The sequence below is a fragment of the Condylura cristata genome, unplaced genomic scaffold (genome assembly GCF_000260355.1).
Source record: "Condylura cristata isolate star-nosed mole 26May11 unplaced genomic scaffold, ConCri1.0 scaffold00009, whole genome shotgun sequence".
Classification (NCBI taxonomy): Eukaryota; Metazoa; Chordata; class Mammalia; order Eulipotyphla; family Talpidae; genus Condylura; species Condylura cristata.
Genome location: NW_004567110.1, coordinates 11,162,724 through 11,185,435, shown reverse-complemented (window position 1 = coordinate 11,185,435; position 22,712 = coordinate 11,162,724). Strand labels below are relative to the sequence as shown.

The window sequence follows — 22,712 nt, the reverse complement described above, 5'->3', positions numbered from 1 at the left end:
CTGTCTCTGGTGAAGTCTTTCGTCACCCCTGAGTCTCTGGCCTGTACCCCAGTTCTGTATGCACAAATAAATAAATCTAAAAAAAAAAAAAATTTAGAAAGGAAGAAAACATGACTTCTGAAGGGATCAAGAATTTCCCAATTATCTAAACAAATAAAGATAAATCAGAGGACACACACTCTTTTTATTTTTACAGAATCTCTCTCTCGTGTTTCCAGCTTTCCTATCTTCCCATGGTCATGAAAAGGAAGTCAGTTTTGTAGAATTTGAATTTTGTTAGTTTGCTTGCTTTGCTTTTTCTTTCTAACTTAATCTTCTATTGTGGCGGAAAGAGCCCTGGGGTTCGCTCAGTGAGCAGCATGCACGCTGGTTCGCTTCCGGGCTCCCTGCACTGCAGTCGTGATGTAATAATTTAACAGCTAAGCAGGGCGGCTGTGGCTGTCACTGTCTGGGTGACCTAGGCCTTTGGAACAGCCTCAGTGAACACAGCTAATAGCAGCGTTTGCCTTCCCTGGTGATGGATTTTAAGCAGAATGACTGAGGAAGCATTCTGAAGCTGACAGATAAGCTCATCACTATTCAGTTTTCAAATGCAGGAACTGTTCTAGCATTGAAGTGCTATTCACAGGGCGCCTTGGGGGGAAATCAGCCAGCTTTAAACATAACCAGTTCTTGGGTATCAGTGCAAAAAGAAGTCGGGGTGAATAAACAGTATCAGCAAGTATTGGTCTGTGCCTCTTCAGGACACATTCCTCCCAAGCATGCTCCCAGTCAGTCCCCTAGTTACCTGCCCAGGCTCCTGCCTCTCATGTTCTCAGGTCCATCCCAACCCTTTCATCTTTCACTTGAAATATCATTTCCACAGCATCTGCATGTTACCGATTTAAATATCTAATCTTTTTCCTTCAACCTCAGTGTAATTTTGAAAAATAAGCTTGAGAGTGAAGATAGGCTATTTTTATTTAAAGCAAAATCCATCACAGGAACCCCTATCTGGGGATAAGAAAGACTTGGAAAACAACGCATTAAATCATTCCCATGGCAACAAGGGAAGCAGGCATTTCTACATGACCCAATAGATGTTCATGGAACTACCAACTCCTAGAATATTGTTAAAGCAGAGCATAGGATTCGGAGGCCAAGAACCTGGGTATTGGAGAACCACCTCTGTCATTCATTTTATACGACACTGAAGTTCTCAGAACTTACCTGTGGCGAGATATAAGGGATACCAGAATCTTCAAAATTGTTTTGCTGATCAAATGAGATCACCTGTATGAAGTCTCTTTGTTTTTTGTTTGTTTAAAGAATTATTTATTTATGCATACAGAACTGGGGTACAGGCCAGAGGTGTAGGTGCGGTGAGAGGATCCACCAGAGAGAGAGTGGGGAGCGAACAGGCAGAGACAGGAGAGGTCTCCTCGCCTGAGGGGAGCAGCAGGCGAGACAGGAGAGGTCTGCTGCACCATGTGAGTCACCTTCAGGGCTGGGTATCGAACTTGCACTGGAGTGGCTATGGTTAGCTTGCAGTGCTGTGCCTTAACAGGCTGTACAACCAGGGAGGGCCCTGAAGTCTCTTTGTAAACTAAAGAATTTGAGACAGGGCCCTCCTGGTGGTGCAACTGGTTAAAGCTGGGCAGTCTGAAGCTAGCTGCAGCTACTGCAGCATGAGTTCAATCCCTAGCCAGGGAGGTGACCCACAGGGCACAGCACACCTCTCCTGTCTTGTACTGCTCCCCTCAGTCAATCTGCCTGTTCTGCTCCCTAATCTGTCTTGGGTGAATCTTCTCACCGCCCCACCCCACCCCCACACCTCTGGCTTATACCCTAATAGTTCTTATATGCATAAACAAATCAATCTTTAAAAAAAAAAAAAAGAATTTGAGACAAGTCATGTCATTCTCTAAGCAGAGAATGCTGAGGTTTAGCAGTGACAACAACCACAGATAATATGGTCAAGTAAGGTGTGTGCACACACACACACACACACACACATACACACACATGATCCACATGCACACACATAAACAGGCTGTCTGGTACATGTATGGAGGAGAGAGAAATTCAGAAACAAGAGCCATAGCTTATAACCCCTGCATCCTGTACAGTATCTAGCTTTTCTGGAATAAAAGCCTCATTGTGGGAAGCTGTGGGACTACAAAATTGCATGATGTACCCCTGTGATGTGATCATGTGATATGATCAAGGCTGGGCCAAACCTCTGGTCCCAGCAGTGGGATGTGGGCTTGGAGTGTGGCACCATCCTCACATCATCACCTCAGCACTCATCAGCTGGAAGAGGCAAGAGGCTGGGGTCAAACCAGGGGTCACAGCTGTGTACTATGGTAGCAGCTCGACAGGCAGCCAGGTCTGCCATCCAGTTTTCTTGGCTGGGGACCAGTCCAGATAAACTTCCCCTTCAGATTGTGCCAAACACTCTCATATGCTCCACTGTGGCTGGTTTCTCTCGTGAGTTTGCAGGCCACCCTGGATCAGTCTAGAATAGCCAATCTTTCCTTTTTGGTAGAATAACAGAGAATACTTTTTTTCCACTTGAGTTCTGAATGTTTTGAGAGATAAATAAGCCAGACAGTTGAAGATCAAAAAAAAAAAACCCGCCTTACTGCTGCAAACGGCAAAAGGGCAACATGGTTCGATGGACAGTGACGATGGGCTCCGGCACCCAGAATTAGGCAGCCAGCCATCCAGTCAAGCATCTTTCATGAATGATGGGCCCTTTTCCAAAGAGTCACAATGTTTTCTAATGGAATTGTCAAGTGGCCAATTTCTCTGCAAAGAGGAAATCCCAAAGGGGACCCAGCAGGTGACCAATTCCTTCCAATCAACCACTACAAAAAAAATATTAACTACATACAACCCAAGAAGCCAGGTTACTGGTTAAAAGAGGCTAGAACTGTTAAAATGACAGCTTGTGAAGAAAATGCTGCAAGAGTAAGCATCTCCTCTTGAGCAATCCTGGGCAGCACAAATAAATTCAAAACATGTGACTGATCTGGGTTATCTTTTGACGGGTCCTTAACACTCACCAAAGACGTGTCCAACAGACCGAGATGACAGTACTTAAAAGAAAATCACATGATAAGTGGGATATTTTCACTGTCTCGATATTCTTCAGTTTGAAAATATTCAACAGGTAACTTTCCTTTTCTATCAGACTGAGAAGAGACCTAAAAACTATTCCTTTCTACAACTATTTACTGAGCACCTTCTGTATGTCAAGCACTTCTGCAGGTATTCTACACATGTAACCCCAGTCCTCACAAACCTGTAGGGAAGACTAACCAGTGTCTCCATCTTATAAATGGGGGCACTCAGAGTTGAGAGCTTGGCCCTCATGTGTAAGTTTCTACAGCTAGGAGGAGTGGGTTGGCTAAAACAACTGGATTCCAAACGACTAATACTACTATCTACATTGTCTCATAAAAGCAAAGGACTGCAGCGACAGAAATCATCTTCTGTCTGACCAAATGCCAGAGTTCAGTACATCCATTGCCCTCAAAGGCTCAGAGGTGATGGCTTAAAAACAGCATTAAAGATAAGGGAGTCGTTCATAGCTATCCATGTATTTTTTGTTTTAAGATTTATTTATGTATTCATATAGAGCTGGGGTACAAGCCAGAGATGCGGAGGGTGAGTGGATTCACCAGAGACAGAGAGCAGAACAGTCCGATCAAGGAAGTACACTGCTGAGGGGAGCAGCGGGCGGGTCAGGAGAGGTCTGCCACACCATGTGGATCACCGCCGGGGCAGGCGGGGATTGAACTCATGCAGAAGTGGCTTAAACTTCTTAGTGCTGTGCTTTAACCCGCTGCGCCACCAGGGAGGGCCCCACTATCCATGTATTTTTTAATAAGTGTACAACCTTCTGTGCAAACCTTTATATCTTCAAAATTAATACTGATGTTAACTTAAAAATCTAGGAGGTCAAGGAATAACTGATAGTACAGTGTTGTGATAAATGCCAGGAACATGTAGTCATTAGATGTATGTGGCCTTTGCCTGACAGCTGAGGCCTCAGTGTGAAACAATGTGTTAACGGCATCCACAGGAACCCAGGAAATCAATAGTTTGAGCTGAACTGCTCTTTCTCTGCAAGATGGTTACTTCCGTTCACGTTCCTGAATTGGAAAAACTAAGTTTTTATGTGAAAGGCTACTTATATCAAGTCTTACTGAGACTAATTTACAGGGATAGTGTCAAAATGACTTCATTGCCCAATATGTTGAATTATATAAACACCAAAACCCATACATTCATGAGTTTTAACAAGAATTTATCAGTCACACTAGGAACTACATGGATCACTTAGAATCACAGAATTCTGGGTCTTGGAGCTTATAGAGTACCCAAGGATTATTATCACTCCAGTAGCATAAGGGCCTCAAGGGAAGGAATGAGACCCCATGATTTTGGGGTCTCTCTCAAAATCAGACTTATTAGCAATCAGTAATAAGTAGTATGAAAGTTTTTTTTTTTCTGAATTGCACTTTGAATTTCTAAATTTTATAGAGTCAAACTAAAAGACTGGCTCTTAAATTAGTCATGCTATTTATTAGCTGTTGAGTGGGAAGGATAGTGCAATAAGATACAATTATAAAACCCTGAATGTAGCTGCAAACCAGCCGTTTTCAGCCTGTTTATAAAACACACCAAATATCAGATGGTATCAAAGGGTAATGTGTTAATTGCAGATACGCAAAATACCGGCTGCAATTTCTAGGAAAGACTAAAGAATTTGGATTAAGCTTTTGGCAGGGCTGCTCTACAACATACTTTTTCTCTCGAAATCTAGCGGCTTAGAAATAGAAAGAACTTGAAATAAATGAGGAAAGGCTATTTTAAGCACCTCAAGTATTGTTCTTCAAAAATTCTACGGAAATATATATACAAATACATATACAATACATATATAAATGTGGTATCAACCACCAGAATGCTGACTCTATAAATTAAAATCTTTCTGTTATCCACCCCACTCTTCAACTGCCTAATATAATGACATCCTATAAAATGTAAAGGGAAAAAAGCCCAGAATTTGTAGTCAGGAATTATATTTATATAAAGGTATAGCAACTTAAACAGCTATACAACTCTTCTCATCTGTAAGAGTCCCCTTACCTATTTTGCTATAAAAATGCATTAGATATTCAATGATTCATTGATGGTTGCAATTTCCTTTTTGCCTACTCTGAAATTATTATTCTAAGTGCTCTGGCATGAACACCAACTTTCTAGAAACCAGCATTGTTTGCTCTTACTTCCTTCAGGTTCTTCCTGACCACCCCCACACAGGACCACCAGGACTTTCTACCCCATCCTTTATTTTATGTATCTCTATAGAACTTATTTCCACCTGACAACAAAAAGCATGAGCACATTTGCTTCTTTGCACCCTCTCCCCTCAGCAACACCCACACAGATAAGCTCCAGAGGATGGGGATGTTCTAGTGTCTACTCAGAGCCTCAAATAGTTCCTAGCAAATTATGCAACCCGTAACGCGGAATTTCTAAATGAACCTGGAGATTATAAATGCCATTCCCACAGATGATCACTGAGGAGATGAACTCACCAATCTAGAGCTAAAACAAATCTAAGCTGAAGAACAGATGTGATCAAGTATACACCACCAGCAGCCTGCTGTGTCCCAGTTCAGAGCACAGGCTGTCCACTTGTACAGAGCTGGATTCCAGTTCACTGATCAGTAGGACATCAATCACGACCGGCTAATCTCTCCATGTGTCAATTTACCCAATATGAAGCAGGGATAACAGCACCAACTTAATGTTATTAAAGGGACTAAATATGATAATGTGTGTAAAACACTACAGTACAAAACAATAAATAAGTGCTTAACAAAATGAACTAGTGTTACATTTATCGTTGTCATCACCATCATCGTCTCTCTCAATATTTTAGATTTGCCAAATAATTTATGGGGACATTGGCTGTCTAGTTTCTAAGTCCAAGCAGCCAAGTAGCAGCAAATGTGAAAGATGAAGCGGTTGCCAGATATGTGAGCAGTTAAAAAAAGGGGGAGGAAAATGAAAACCAACAGTCCCACAGGATTGCACGGCAGCATAGGAACATCCCTGAAGATGGTGTCTACCCCTAAGGAAATAATTACGCAATATTGAATATGCTCTTTTAAGATAGCAAGAAAATACAATTCTAAAATTATAAATTTCCTTCAAAATGGTTTACACAAACTTTTAGTGTAAAAGATAAACTTACATTACCTTCAAAGTAAACATTACAGAGGAGGCTTGGCTAACTCTGCTGTAGCTAGCAACCAGTATGATTTATTCCAGCCTATCTAAATTTTTTTGGACAAGCTGTTAAAGATCAAATTATCTCAATTTAGGATCATTCTTCTCTCACAATTTGTAATGTGAAATCACTCAAGTGTGATTTCAAGTAAGTGGTAAAATGGTTCCACTTTACTGTGTTAGTGATATTGCACAACCCTGTAACAAATGTGCTTTTATTAAGCCTATGTTCTTTTTAACAGAATAACCAGGGCCTCGTGAGTTTAGGAAGAAAATCAAATTTCAAAATCAAAACCACATTCCAAATTTCATAAAAGATTTTTCTTGTTCAATTCTTTTGTAAAAACACTGGTCACCATTTAACATACAGTGGTGGCAAAATGCACCCAATTTACATGCATGAACAACCCCATAAATCATACTACACGGACACAACAGATTTCAAACAAACATAGCTCATGTTGCTGTTAACTATAGTTACAGTGCTCCCAATGAAGAAATGGCTAATATGAGAAGTAGGAAATCCAGTTTCAATCTGAAATAAGAGTCTCTGTGACAAGTAACATGAGACAATAATTACATGGAGTCATTATGTGAAAAGAGAACCATTTGTCAAAAATCACTTTGTGCTAAGGCACCATACTCATGTAGAACAAGATCTTGAAAGTATTTACCTTAGGTTAAGGACAAAAGGTTCCCCCCAACCCCCATCTTTAAATTACCTGAAAATTTCAAATACTTATTGTGTCCATAAATTAAAATGCCTTTCAATGTGCATTATACATTCCATGTTCTGAAATTAAATAATTCAACAGACATTCTAAACGCAAAGGTTCTGTAGGACTGGACTGCTTTCAAGAGTCAAAAAAAAAAAGAAACAAAAAGCAATAATCAATAATCCTTTCTTACCTTACAGGAAAGGTTTCTGGATAAGGGATTTGACTAGTAAGAAGAAGAAAATTTAAGCACCAAAATAAGACACTTTTTTTAGAAACCAGAAAGAACTGGCAATATATGTTAGGACAAGACCTCTCAAATATTTACCAAAAATAAGTTTTGTAGTAAATACTCTAATCCTATCACCTAAAATAATAAACAAACAAACAAAAATTGGTTTTGGTGTGTCAGTGGTATTTTGTGAAAGATACAAACCAAATTCCACTTAAGATGTCATTGATCTCAAGATGTTCTATGACTCTAATTTGATCAAATGAGAACTCAAATTATTTGTACATTATAAGGAAGTTATTTATCATTCCTTGCCCACCAAACAATATTTATGATTAAAGTACAATACTAAATTATTTTCAAGTGCATAGAATTCATAATAAATTATCTGTGTTGGGGGGGTGGGGGAAGCACCTTCCCTGAACATAAGAACTCAAAGTCAGTATGTGTAAATATATTTTAAAATAAGGAAACCTGTAAATACAGCCATCTTATAAATTTTCCTCCTTTTGTATCTATTTAGCAACATAAACATTTTCAGTATCAAAATAGTAATTTTAGCTTTAGTTTTTCTTCTCCACAATATGCTTATTCTACAAATTTAAATTTTTAGCATGTGTAAAAGATCAAATAAAAATTTAAATGTTACACATGGTTATACTTAAGTCAGATACACATGACTGGAAATAAGTAACTTCAACCTAGAATATAATTTAAATGCCACAGCAGAAGAAAAAAGACCAAAAAGGGGAGAGAACAATTCTCCTTGAGTAACTCTTGACTACTAGACTATACACAGCAAAAAAACCTTGAAAGAAGTTATCCAGAAATGAAATTCACTAAATAAGTGAGTCAGGATTATGAGTGGGAAATAGACTGATCCAATGCAGGTTAAGAAGATATTTTGAGGGGAAAAAATTCTTTCCAAACAACATAATAATTTATCTCTCACTCATTTTACAATCAGCATTTAAATGTCAACACTACAAAAGCTTTCTTGAGAGTTCCCATATCCTACTTTCCTCTAAAAAATTTCTGGTCTCTTAATTTCTAAGTTTCACATCAAATCCCTTTAGTTCACTCTACTTCCATAATCTCCATAAAAAGACCCTAAAATAATAGTTATCTTACCCTTGTAGTCAGAAACCACCATGTAAATATTCAAAATTAAGAAATTAAAGGTAAAAAAATCAACTTGAAATAATACACTTGTTAACAGACAGGGCTTTATGTAGAAGGGAGACCACATAATTGTTCATTCTGATTACTCCCTGGCTCTTAAGACAGTACTATGTCAGAAATTAAAATGAGTAGTAGATACTTACAAAATACTCCAAGTCTGCATCCATTTTAAATTAGTGAGTTAAAAATGATTAAAATCATATCATTGTATTTTCTGCGAAATAGTACAAAAGTGATTTTGCCAACAGAGTAAAAAAAAAAAATCTGCAACTGATATTAAACAGCTTAAGTAATATGGGTGAAAAAAAATCTGAAGGTTGAATTCTAAATACAGGGAACAACATAAACTTTCATGCATGAACACATGTTAAGGAACAGAACAATACAACAGTGACTGATTCTTAAATGATATTTTGATATATAAAGAGAAGGAAAAGGCAAAATGTTGCCTGCTAATGATGAAAAAGCATCTCAGCAATTTACACAAAATGATACTAAACAGTTTTTTTTTAAAAAAAAAAAAAGATGTCCTAAGAAAACCAAACTACAATAAGTTAGTGTTTTCCAATACATGCTGAATTATTTGATCCCGTATCTATACAGTTACTGTCTTAATTCCTAAATGTGACAGCATATTTAGTAATTGAGGTACATTAGTTTACATCTTTTTATAGCTATCCTAAGAGGGTTAATTTGCCTTTTCCAGTTTTTCATCATCTTCACCTCCAAGGAAAAGCAAAGGAAACATTCCTAGAATGCAGCCAATAGTCACCCCGCCAGCTTTGCCCTAAAAAAAAAGACATTTTTTAAAAGTTAGTCAGCCTTGAAAGAATCTTTGCATACATATCTAATATAAATACAATGTACTATAAAAGTCAACTCTTGACTGCAGGTCTTTGGACCATGATTAACAAGATGTGGATATACACATAAGGATCAACATAATTTTCTGCACAGTAATGTACAGCTCTAACCACTTGGAGAGTGAGAATCTGTTTTTCAACATCCTAAGTTATGCTGATCCTGCTGGTCCTGGCATCACTTTAAGAACCACTGTCCTTCACAAAAATGCACCTTCACCCATGATTGTAACTATCACCCACCTTGCCCATGGGTCTTACAGTGAATGGGTCTCTTATTTAAAACTAGTTCCAATCTAACACTCCCAACTTCTTTTACCGAGCTGTATCATTCTCTTTTTTCCAATTCCCATAATAATTATGAACTCTAAAACACTAAATACTTTTTGGTTAGGTTTTTTTAACGTCTGTCCATCCCTCTACCCCACCAGAATGTAAGATTTACAAACAATGCATTAAAAACTCCTAAACTGTTTTCAATGAGTATTCAGTATTAATCTTTTACCCATCATCTCAAATTCACACCCTTCTAACTCTTGTCCTTCAGTCAAATGCCTACTAGCTGCGACCGCATGAATACCCTAGTTGCACCTCAAATTCAACAGGTCCAAAACAGAACTCATTACCTTCCCCTCCACACCTCTCTTCTTGACTTACTTAATGGCATCATGACCCACCTAGCCCCTTATTTAAAAGTCTTCACTAGCACTCCATTACTCAAGTATGAGGTACAAACTCCTTAGCACAGTTTATACAATGCCTTTCCTGACATATTCTTACTTCAAAGCATTCTACTACTGCTTCTACTCACAACTACTATACGTTATATTCCAGCAATGCCTAATTTCCTGTATTTCTTGAAATATACTGTTTTTATGCCTTTTTTTAATAGTTAGTTATATACTTAGAATTCCCTTGATCACTTACCAAATGTCTCATGCACAATTCAAAAATCAAGTTAGACCCAGTAATGGTCAAAGAAATTTTCCCATGAAAAGAAATTTTCTCCTTACAAAGTGTTTATCTCTTATTTGTGCTATTCCTATAGCTAGTATATATTTTTATTATTATATGACACACTAAATTATAATTTGGTGTACATATCTGATTTCACACCTAAACAATCCTCAAGATAACTATAGTTTACTATTATATGTCCTGCAATCTCTTAACATTAACAGAATCATACAGAAAAGTCATATGAAGAATTTAAATCAAGTACAACAAAACATACTGTTCTTCTGAAAACTGCCAACAGTTAGCAAAGCTTTTTTTTGTTAAAAACTTCATTCAAGCTTAATTGCTCTGGCTCTCTGAATTCAATCATCATAAATCACAAAAATACTTACCAGATGTGTACTAACACGTGTTTGCCACATGTCAACTTGCTTTGGTGTGAGATCAGGAATCGACAGGCCTAACCTAGAAGCCAAAGCTTCAACATAGCCTGCAAGTCTTTTAAAAAAAAAAAAAGGACGAAATACAAGTTTTAAAAGAGACACACAAATGTCATCATATAGTAAAAAATAATTATACAAAGAGAAACAAAATCATTTTACACCTTTTAACTGGCACTCTACAAAAGGTATAAACACTATTTTACAACTTTCATTTTTTATTGCGATGAATAGATTGTCTTAAAATATGTCCATATTAACATACTCAATACACAGGTAAAGTAATTAACAGTGCAACTATCCTCTACCATAACTTTTACAAGATCAATTCAATGTGTAAAACAGTTTTGACAATTTTAATGTATGCATTTATTCCAAATCAAAGCAAAAAGTTTTAATGTATGATATAATTCAATAATAATTTGTCATCATAATGAAAAACTTTTCAGAAGTTATCAGACTGATATGCCAAGAAAAACAACTTAGAATTTTCAAGGCAATCTCAGGTACTATCAGCTCTACATTGCTATCATTTCATGAAAACAGTCTTACTTTAAGAACTGTAAGAAAGGGAAAAAGCCAATTAAACTTTAAGAACTGTAAGAAAGGGAAAAAGCCAATTAAACTCTCATCAATTAATTATAAGATAGCTCCCAACAATTACAATTATCAATTAATAAGACAGATCTATCAATTGTAAGATAGATCCCAACATCAGATACGTTAAGTTCTAAAAGAAATGTGCACTGGTAAAGTGTGGTACTTAATTTGTTATGTAATGTATTTTTTTAAAGATAGAGAAGAACTAGTTCTTATATATAAAGAAATCTTTATCACGCGTCAAAAATAACTCCCTTACGATAATAATCAAAAAGTAAAATCTATTAGGTCATTTGATTTCATTAAATACAGAAAGTTATCACATTAATTATATTATGTTTATTAACTTTAGTGTTGGGAACTGAGAAATGGAATGTTTAAGGATGACATCATCGTAGATTTATGGCAGAAATTCCAGGAATATAAAATTTCTGCATCAAGCTAGAAGCAAAGAATCTGTTTTTAACAGTCACTTTGACTTCAAGCCCCAGACAGAATCTTATATAACCAGATCACCAAGAAGTTGGCTTTATCTAGATAAGGCTAACCCAACTTCTATTAGACCCAAATTCGAACCTTAAAACTTACTACTTTAGTGAACCAAAGAAAGAAGACTGAGTGAGAGAATGTTTATCATATTATTTCATGTCAACTTAGTCTGACTTAAACTTCCAAGTTTCCCCAACCTGAGGAAGCAAACCAGGCCATGTGCCACTTGGAATGGTGAATGTAGAGAGGGAAAACTAGCTTTTTCTACTAAGTAGACGTATTCAGTTTGTTTTGTCATCCCTGCCACATGGAACAAAAGAGAGGGAAAACTGGCCAAATCCATATATGCCCTGGCTATCATTCCTTTCTCTCTGTAAAACACACCCAGTCGGTATCCTCACGTTTGATCTACACAGCTTTATCTCTGGGCTTAGTGGGAGGAGACTGAGGTGGAATCATGATGGTGGTCTTGCTTTCAATCTTGTCTCATCCTTGGAAAATGTCTATAAAATGCATATGAATACTTGAGTAAGTAAAGATTATTAAACAGAAATGCCAAGGCCCTACCACCAGACAATACTATGGCGTGTAACCCAGGTACTCATATTTGATGCACAAAGATTTAATACTACTGTATTATAAAACTGTATTAAATTTTAAGATTTAGTTTAAAGCACACAGGATTTTGTTCCTTTTTCTTTAGTCCTTCTTATTTAAAGAAGAATGGAGAAGAAAAAGTGAGCAAATAAGTATACACAAGTAGAAATGAATATATTAATGAACCTACCCAAGTCCAGCTAAATCTGACACAAGATTTCCCAAAGCAGCAGCTAAAAAAGTTTAAAATGAACAAGTGAATTGTTACGTCGAAGTCAAAAAATCATTATAATACAACACCATCTAATTATAAAGTACTTGGTCTACAAGTTATCACATTTCTCAAATTACATCAATTATATCCAAATTAACTGCAAGATTTCAAAATCGAACATAGGTCTTTTGAGATTACAGAATTCTTTTGAGATTAATTCTTTATCAGGTACTTAATTTTTTTCTGCTATTACAGCCACTTTCCATTTTGGTTTAATATTAAAACACCTGCACAATAATTTGCAGTTGTATCTTTTAGATAATATTCAAGGGAATTTTGGTATTTAGAAATTGAAGAAAAAAAAGGCTATGTAAGCTTTAAATTTTAAAAACAATCATGTTTTCTATACAGTAAACATAACATAGAACCATTCCCAAATTTTATTGTTAAAAAGAGAGGTTAATTGAGGGAAAGGAGAGAATCAAATTACACTTCCAATCTTGTATTTCCATCTTTGATTTTTATACCCAACTTTAAAATAAATGATTTTATAGAGACAAACAGTAGAAAGGTTTTGGGGTAACATTGAATTAAGGGGAAAACATCTTTTAACACTGTCAGTAATTTTATTGTTCATTAAAATTTCTCAGGAAAAAAAACTACTACATCACAAAATTAAATATTAGAGTGGGATCTAAGAAAATAGACACATTAACAGGCTAACTGAAATAAATCATCCTCTCCTAAACCTAATTTACTGAAATGTTTTATGAATATACAATAAAGTAATAACATTACTATTAAATACCTGCCATAGTTGAAATTCCAAAAATAATGCCAATAGACATCTCAATATGGGTTCCCTGAAAAATTATTACAAAGAAATTAATCTTAAAAATTAAAGTAACTATAAAATAGTACTTTATTAATAAAAATAGTTCAATCAATATGCTATTCATCAAGTATATATGTAAAGCATGCAGAAATGTGCACATTTAATGCAATAATTCACTTGAGTATTAAATATACACATCCATGCAGAAATTACATCTATATTTTATTTATTAAAATTAGGCTTTTGACTCTCTCTGATTGCACAACAGGTTAAAGCACAGCACTACGAAGCACTACAAAGTTCTCCAAAGCCACTGCTGCATGAGTGTGATCCCCAGCCAGGGAGCTGACCCACATGGCATGGCAGACCTCTCCTGACCCACCCCATTACTCCCCTCAGCAGTGTATTTCAGTTGATCTGCCTGTTTGTTCCCTACTCTGTCTCTGGTGAATCCTCTCACCCCCCCCATCTCTAGCCTGTACCCCAATTCTGTAAGCATAAATAAATAAATCTTTTTTAAAAAGTAGGCTTTCATTAAAATAAAACAAATATAGCAATATAATCTATCATTTAAAATCTAGAATGTATAATTTCATACCACAAAGAAACTCTAAAGCTCTTTAAACAAAGACCAACTCACCTAATTTTAAATTATGACTGATATCTATATTATTATTTACTCTACCAAAAGATTAAAAAGACAGATTTAACTAGTATCCAGGAACTAAAAGCTTCAAAAATGATCCTAGTAACACTTGCTTTTTAAGCCAGTAAGTAATGAGATTATATAATTCATAAGCAGCAATAGTTGGTATAACAAAGCTATAAAAGTAAAAATGTAAAAAGGAGGCTACATTGCATGTCTACTAAATTTATTTTATTGGGAGAGTTTTAGAACTTGAAAATATATCATTATTCTGAACAGAAGGACTTGTATATTTACTTCTACTGTAAAGAGAAGGCAATAAAATGAAGATAATTAAACTATTCTACTGGGTTATTACGTAGAATAAATTATGTAGGATCTATCATGCCAATTCAGTCCTAATTCTTAGGCAGATTGCCAAAAATAGATTCACTTTTCAAAAGTTTTCTTCAATACTGATGCTTGAAAATTTAAAAACTTTTAAATCTCAGTGATATTTGTTGAAAGGAAAAAAAAGAATACCATATCTGGTATGTAGAAATACTGCATTACTCAACTATTTACAAAACAAATGCAAAGCTAACTAAGCCTTCTGGTTTCACACCTTTAAAATACAACTCTTGTTATATACAGACTGAGCAGTCTGATCTTCAAAAGTCTACTGATACTTAAAATTACAAAACTGTAATGGTATCTAAGGAACAGATTTCTTAAGAGAAAAAGAAAACAGGTATAAAGAATGAAGTTGTTTCTATATGGATAAAATGAAAACACTAAACTGCCATACTAATACAGAAGAGTATTAATTCCAGCTACCTTGAATAAAAAAGTCATTTTAACAGCATTTATAGGAATTATTAGGAGTGACACAGAATCCAGTTGCAATACATGTATTTAAATAGAGTAAGTGCTTGTTCATTTGGTTGAATTTCAAACCCTGAAGAGGTCCACATATCATGAAAAGCTTTGGATAACATAAACAAAGACAGTTTGATGGCAATGGCTATGGACTTTTCTTCTTCCCATAATTAAAACAAATTTTATGTTAATAAATAAGGTAGGAATTACAAATAAATCTAACAAAACAATGGGCCATACATGTTTTATCACCTTAATACAATTAATCTACTCTAGAATTCTAATTCAATCCTAATTAAACTGTAAGAAAAATAATGTTTAAAATGCTTAAATATAAGTTATAAGGAAGAAATCACGCTAATATAAAAACTATAACAAAAACTAACAAACCAAATGCTCAGTACGAACAACACTGAACAATAAAGATCAAATCTACTTTAAAGAAATTGCATAGGAATTCGTTTCTATGATTAAAACAAGGGTATCAGCCAAGAGAATATAATAGGAAAAGGAAAACATCAAATGTCCATAGCATGCCATAAGGAAAAACAAAGTAGCCTTAACTTACAATCTTAAAACAGTTATAGCTGTTCCACAATGTTAGAATCAATGAGTTTAATAAAAAAACTAAAAGGTGAAAAAAGTCTTCAGGTAATAATGATCATTTATTTCCCCATTAATAATTTCTATAGCTATATTTCCTATCTATATATACATATATATACAGCTATTTTTTAATCTCAGAAATTGTAAAGGCTCTTTGAAAAACTTTACTGTCCTTGAATTAATTTGGAAGTATCACAAAAAAATACTGTACTACATTTAATAACAAGGTACTGAAGCCAGTGGTTTAAACATTTATTTCAAGGTACTGAAGCCAGTGGTTTAAACATTTATTTCAAGATTATATAAATAAGAACTGGTAATAGTCTTGAAACTAAATTTCAATGTAAATCAGAAAAAATAGTATTGCTAATTGGAGTCATTTATCTAGAATGACTGTTCCAGAAAAACAGTTCACTAACAATTGAATAATGAGACACAGACCAGAATGACACAAGAGCAAGCCATATTGTACTTTTAGAATGCAGGTGTTTTGATTTGGTTTGGCTTTTCCTTTTCGATAGCTGTATTTGAACACGTATCTTATCTGCTATTTTACTTATTTCAAAAAATGAAGTAAGTCTTATTCAGAACTGCAGAAGCCACCCACTATCTCTACTTTTATCTGCAAAACTTCCTTGAAACCCTCTCTATGGAAAACATATCCTCCCAACACTGCTGTGGCAATGATAGTCTCTTAGTATCTGAGAAGGCGGAAAAGAAAGTGGGTGGAAAAACAACAAATGATTATTGGGATGGTAGCATGGGAACTAGCTGTCAATAATGTAAAATACTAAGTCATGTGAAACTTCAATATTTCTCACAGCTGTAATTCAGACAATCTATTCAAGAACATATCAAGTTTAGTTCTGGTGAGCTATAGTGACCACATCTGTTGCCAAAATATTAGCAAGGATATAAAGAGTGGTACTATACCAAGTCTTGACTACAGTTTGTAAACTCGTTATAGTTTTTATTATAGTTAGATTTTATTTACATTAGCTACTTAAATAACCTAAGCAACTCATGTGATTTCAGAAAAGATAGTACAGTTCTAAATGCTTAAATAATTTTTTCACATTAGATGAAATGGTCAATTTGAGTCTTATATACATACCAAGAAAATGTAACAATTAGTTAAAAATAGAGAAAGAGGGAAAAAAAAGACCAGCATTCTGAACTTATTTTAAAAGCTGCTGAATCTACTGAAGAATTATGTGTGCTTATGATCTTCAAGGCGCATGTTAGAGTGTCTTCTAAGACTGGTGATCAGTAGGACACATTCCTACTGTGTTAACGTTACAGTTTGCTTCCACAAGGTGAATGACTGAATATTCTATATATCTCACTTCATCAATCTAGACATACGGTGAGCTGGACAGCAAAGAAAACCATTCTTGAATGAACCAATTTTAGATACTCTGTAAGCAAATTTGCAATCTATACAATGTAAATTATACTTTAATCCCTATTCTGAAACCTAAAAGCCCCCCAAAGCCCATTAAACTAGTAAATTTGGGGGCCTCCCTGATGTCACAGAGGTTAATGCTATCAAGCTAGTCTCAGTGCTATCCAGCATGAGTCCAATCCCTGGCCAGGGAGTTAACTCACATGGTGCAGCAGATGTCTCCTGTCTCACAGTGTTTCAGTGGATCTTCCTATCCTGCTCCCCACTTAATCCTGGCACCTCTGGCCTACCCTCCAGTTCTTGTATGCATGATAAATAAAAATAAATCTTTTTTAAAAACTCTACTAAATTAGTCATCCCTAAGACTAAATAATACTTTTAAGGAACATCTTTACATCAAAGTGACCAGAGCAAAAGGGAATTTTTTTTAACACTACAATGGAACAAAGACAAGAGGATATATTCACAGTGTTCTGAAATGAACTTAAAACACCTATGTGTTAAATGGATAGACTATATTACAAAACACCCCTTACTACATTTGTACCTGGGGAACTTGAACTATGAACTAATAAAAGAACATATTTGTGACAAAAAGCATCAAAAAATATTACATTTTTCCTGCAAGAATGTTGAAAGTAGAACAGGACAATACAGAATCAATAAGAACTGTTTATTTTTGGCCAGCAGCTTTACCACAAGTCATAATGACTAATATATATGATGACACCTTAACATTGAATTATAGCCTAATATGACATATAGTATTAAAAAATGCCTTCTTCATTATGGTGCTAAATAAAACGTTATGGCTATAATATGCAAATTACTAGGAAAATTTAGATCACATTATTTTCTTTGTTAACTCAGAATAGAAGGGGTGAGAGAAAGAACTTACTGCAACAATCATAATTGCATTATCCAAAAAGCCAAACCCTATGAAAGGTATCGCATTGTGGATGAATACTGAAAAACATCAAAAACAGAAAAATATATTTTAAGATTTCTATCACTTTAAAACGGTAGTAACAGACCACATAATTAAAGTTTCCTAAACCGATTTAATAATCTTGGGATTTGCTTTTCATTCCCTATAGGCAAAAGATTCTGCTCCTGCTATAAATGTAGTCACTTGGTAGAAGCTATAATAGAAATAAAATAAAACATGTAACATATAGAAGTAACTATGTTAGACTATGTTTTCTTACTAGCAATACACACACACCCACACAAATTACATACAGTTAATGGCAGAACAAAAAGTACACATTTATGAGTACCATGTTTTCCCTGTTTAAACTACAGACATCAACCTGTTTCTCATATACCTAGCCTGATATCACAAAATTGATTCCCATATTAAAACTAATAAAAATGACCTGAATCAACATTCATGAGGCTATTTAGTTAGTATTATTCACTAAACAATTTTTAAAGCAAATGTCAGAAAAATGTGATTATATCATATATATCAGATATTCACATGCAAAGCCTTTTCCCCTCCCCCCATAATACAATGGTATTCCTGAATGCTTTCAGACTATAAACGAACAATATTTGATTTATATCAAAATGTAACTTGATCTCTTCCACCAAAGGCACACCTTACCTTACCTCTCTAGCACATAATCTGAATGGGTTAAGATAGTAGAACTGTAACTAGAAAGAACTAAAACCACTATATATTTTTATACAATTAGCTTCATTTTTTTTCACATGTGCATCTCTTTAGCATATTTCAGACTGGCTAGTGCAGTTGTTGCTCAAGAAGCATTTAGTTAGCGAAGTTGAGGACCACTAACTATAAAGGGCCAGAATTCCAGATTGAAAGAACTGAAGGCAGAACTGTGAAACAAATTAAAAGCTAGGGACAATTAAAAAGACTTTATTATAATTAACCTATAAAATTACAAAGGAATGACTCAACATCAGTTCAACTGAGAACTGTTTTTAGATAAAATCAAAACTTTAAGTTTTATATTACACCCACAAATAGTATCATCAACCAATTAGTTATGAGTGCAGTGACTTGAGTTTTCTTCTTCGTGGAAAGTATAATTAAAGTATGACCCAGAAATTTTGAAGTTCTGATACTACTGTAGTGAGTTCTGCACCAATCATGCTAATAAGCAGTGAAAAATAATAACCCACACTTCTACCTACAATGACTATCAAAGAATAAGATTGAGGAGAAAAAAGAATATATTCCAGCATCCCAGGCCACTTTAGATCTGTTTCCTGTCATCAGCAAGAATGTCCAAATAAAAAAAGTATTACTTTTATTATAAGGAATATTATTTTTTCCCATAGATTTTCTTAATGTTTAAAGAAAATACATTAACAATTTAAATAAATTAGGGTATAAGAATAAGAAACTAAATATAATAAAGTTAAAATAGAATTAAATAAAGTTATAGAAGCCCTAAAGAAGTTTTTGTAAGTTTCTCTGCATTTTTACTTCAGGTTTTAAGATTCAGAGAGATACCCACAGAGGAAACTTATTTTTTTAAATAATGTAATAGTTTATTTTTACATCATTTTGTGCCTTTTTCCATCTCAGTTGTAATCCCCATGGGCTTCCCACCACTAATTCAACTGTGTGCCATCACCATAGTCCAGTATATCCTCCCTCCCCCATTTTTGATCCCACTCCCCATTCTTCCCCCATAAAATGTCTCTGGTATATAGTTGTTCATTATTATTATTTTCTGCCCTGGTCCATTATACTCCTGCTATGATTGAAAATATCTGGTATTTTTCCTTTTCTTTCTGGCTTATTTCAGTAAGCATGATCCCTTCCAGCTCCATCCATGTTGCTACAAAAGGCATTTGCTTATCTTTTTGATTGCTGAGTAATATTCCATTGTGTATATGTACCACATCTTTTTAATCCAGTCATCTACTTTCGGGCATCTGGGTTGATTCCATGTCTTTCCTATTGCAAATAAAGCAGCAGTAAACAGAGGCATGCAGGTGTCTTTTTGAATCAGTGTTTTTGTGTCTTTTTGGGTAGATACGTAGGAGTGGGAATGCTAGGTCCATTTTTAGCAATTTGAGAAACATCCAAACAGTTTTCCATAGTGGTTGTACTAATTTGTATTCCCACCAGCAGTGCAGGAGAGTTCCTTTTTCTCCACATCCTTGCCAACATTTGTTATTGCTAGTTGTTTCAAGATGTGCCTTTCTCACTGGTGTGAGGTGGTATCTCATTGTGGTTTTAATTTGCATCTCTAAGGAATATTATTTTTAAAGCTGCTAAAGATAAAAATAAAATAGCACATTGAGAAACATGCTGTTTCAATGCTAACCCACCTAGCCTTGGTTCTTTGGTATTTTGCTTAAGTCTTATTTTTTTTACCTACTGGACAGTCAATTTCCTTTTTATAATAAGCAGCTTCCAAAACATGTACACCATCCTATTTCCAAAAATATTAATACAAATTTGGTATGTCAAAGGAATATAATGAAAATTTATTAATTCGCTAAATTAAACTTTGATATTGAAGAAAGAGATACTTAAATATACCTCTGGAGAGAAGTCTAAAGCATCTTCTCAATCATCTTTGAAACATAGCAGAGTAGCTATGAAAACTTTGGGATTTACTTACATGTTGACATTAATTTAATGGATTCTCTAAAAAATTACAAATATCTTAAAACTAAGTATTAAAACTATTAAAATTAAGATGAGATTAATTGCTATGCTAGTAAAAACTTAATAAAGCTAATTAAAGGCACATTGCCACTACTTATTACTTTAAAGTACAAAATATAACACATTTTTATGTTTAGGCCTAAGTAAATGTGTCCTATAAGTACAGTTATTTTTAAATGACTTTGAACTAACTGGACAAAAACTCCACCGAGCACCTGAGATACAAAGATAAATAAGACTTCGTTACCAGTCTTTAAGAAGTTTGGGTATGACAACTCAGCCATATGATGAGTTGACTTCAAAATGACTCCCCCAAAACTGTAACATTATTACACAGTTATGATTATATAAATTTAGATTGGGATAATCAGGAAAAATTGCCTATGGAAGAAAAATCAAGAGATTTCTTGAATTATTCTGTATTGGGGAAGTTAGCCAATGTATATTATATTCTACCTCTGAGTGAAAAAAAGAACTAAATTTTAGGGTTTTTTTTTAAATACCTATGTTTGCTATGCAATATGTCATGTTCTCCTACAATCTGTGATTTCTTCAATTTCCTTTGGGAAATAACATTCTCTAATTCAGCAGTTGTTAATAAGCCATATTGAATATCTATACTAACTTACAACCCACTCTAATTCACTGCACTAATAGGCAATTTTCTTCTTTCACTGTCTTTATAATAAGGTACAAAATTATTTTATATCACTTTAGTATTAGCCCTTGAATATTTACTCCTATCATAATAAAGGCTCTTCATGGTGGTTTTAAATAAACTTAACTTCCTTCATTATCACAAATAGGAACTCAGAAATGTTTTCTCCACCACAGAACAATTCCATGTACTTTTGAGCCTAAAAATTTTAGTTCTGCAGTTATTCAACTTAAATCCAAACTAAAGTAAACATATGCCTCCTCCTGGAAATTGAGACAGGTATCTGTCATAAGTATAATTCTTTTTCTAGCCATAATATTTTAACAGTATTAGAACTACCATATAATGGGATTGGGATATGTCTTCAATCAAGAAACAAACTCTTTGCTTCAGCAGAATCTATTTGGGAAGATTTACTGACTCTTCTGCACTACCAACAAATAATACATATAATTCAGGTTCAAAAGATAGATGCATTATATATTAACAATTACAGAACTATTACCATATCTCAGCTGTCCTGGAGTGGGTGGTGCAGCTTCCAATTTTTCTAAATGGAAAAAAACAAAAGGTGTAGGGCAAGAATTAGTTACTGTAACATGATTTTTTAAATTACAATTAAGAAAATATCATCAGATTTACAAAATGAGAGAGTATCAGAGTTTATCCATAAATTAGCAGTTAGTAAATGACCAGTGCAATCTGTACCAAAAAATACTACTTGGTACATATGGATTAAATTACAAAATGGAAAAACAAAACTGAGTTTTAGTGATGAGCCCACCACGCAACTGTAGTTATATAATAAAACATTCATTTTTTTTCTCCCCAATTCATTCATTCATTTTTTATCTACCCTAATGATGGTGTTTACATTAATTACAATTTAAAAAAACCTCTAGAAATATAATTACCCTTCTTTTAGCAACCCTAAATGGCTTAAGAAATATACATACAAACATTGATACTGGCTAAGGAAGATTATTCAAAGATCTGTATGCCTTTCAAATACAGGAAAATAACCCTAAAGCAATACATGTTACAATAATCACTTCAATGGACTATGTTTTGCTCCTTAAGTAATCTCCATTGATAATATTTCAATACTTTGAGTTTTAAAATCTATACTACTAGATAATGTACAATATCCTTCATTTAAAAAAAGGTAGGGTGCTATAAAAAAATCCCATATAAAAATATGCTATTTATTTCATAATAAACACACAAAGATTTCCAAAATACAATTCAAATAAGCACCTTTAAGCACCCCATTAGATTAAAAAATTAACAACTGCAAGGAACACACCTAATCTCATAATCACCATTTCATTTGATAAATATTAGAGCAAACCAAGGTAACAAATACTTTTATTTTCATGCAATCCAACAGATTTATTTAATAACCTATAGAGAAGAACTCACAATATGGATTACTCAGTCCAAAAGGTTCACTACAATCAGATGGTCAAAGGCA

At 34.4% G+C, this 22,712-nt stretch overlaps 1 protein-coding gene across 1 annotated transcript in view; it reads right to left on the bottom strand.

Moving 5' to 3' along the window:
- Positions 1-8,442: 8,442 nt before the first annotated feature.
- The window catches only part of TMEM65 (transmembrane protein 65), a 37,570-nt gene continuing 23,300 nt past the window's right edge, over positions 8,443-22,712 (bottom strand). Inside the window, exons 2-7 of the mRNA XM_012722904.1 lie at positions 21,744-21,830; positions 17,824-17,891; positions 13,384-13,438; positions 12,552-12,594; positions 10,628-10,733; positions 8,443-9,205 (exon numbers count right to left, since the gene is read on the bottom strand). Of these exons, the coding sequence (XP_012578358.1) occupies positions 9,107-9,205; positions 10,628-10,733; positions 12,552-12,594; positions 13,384-13,438; positions 17,824-17,891; positions 21,744-21,830 (458 nt within the window). The 3' untranslated portion in view covers positions 8,443-9,106. The remainder of the gene's footprint in view (positions 9,206-10,627; positions 10,734-12,551; positions 12,595-13,383; positions 13,439-17,823; positions 17,892-21,743; positions 21,831-22,712) is intronic.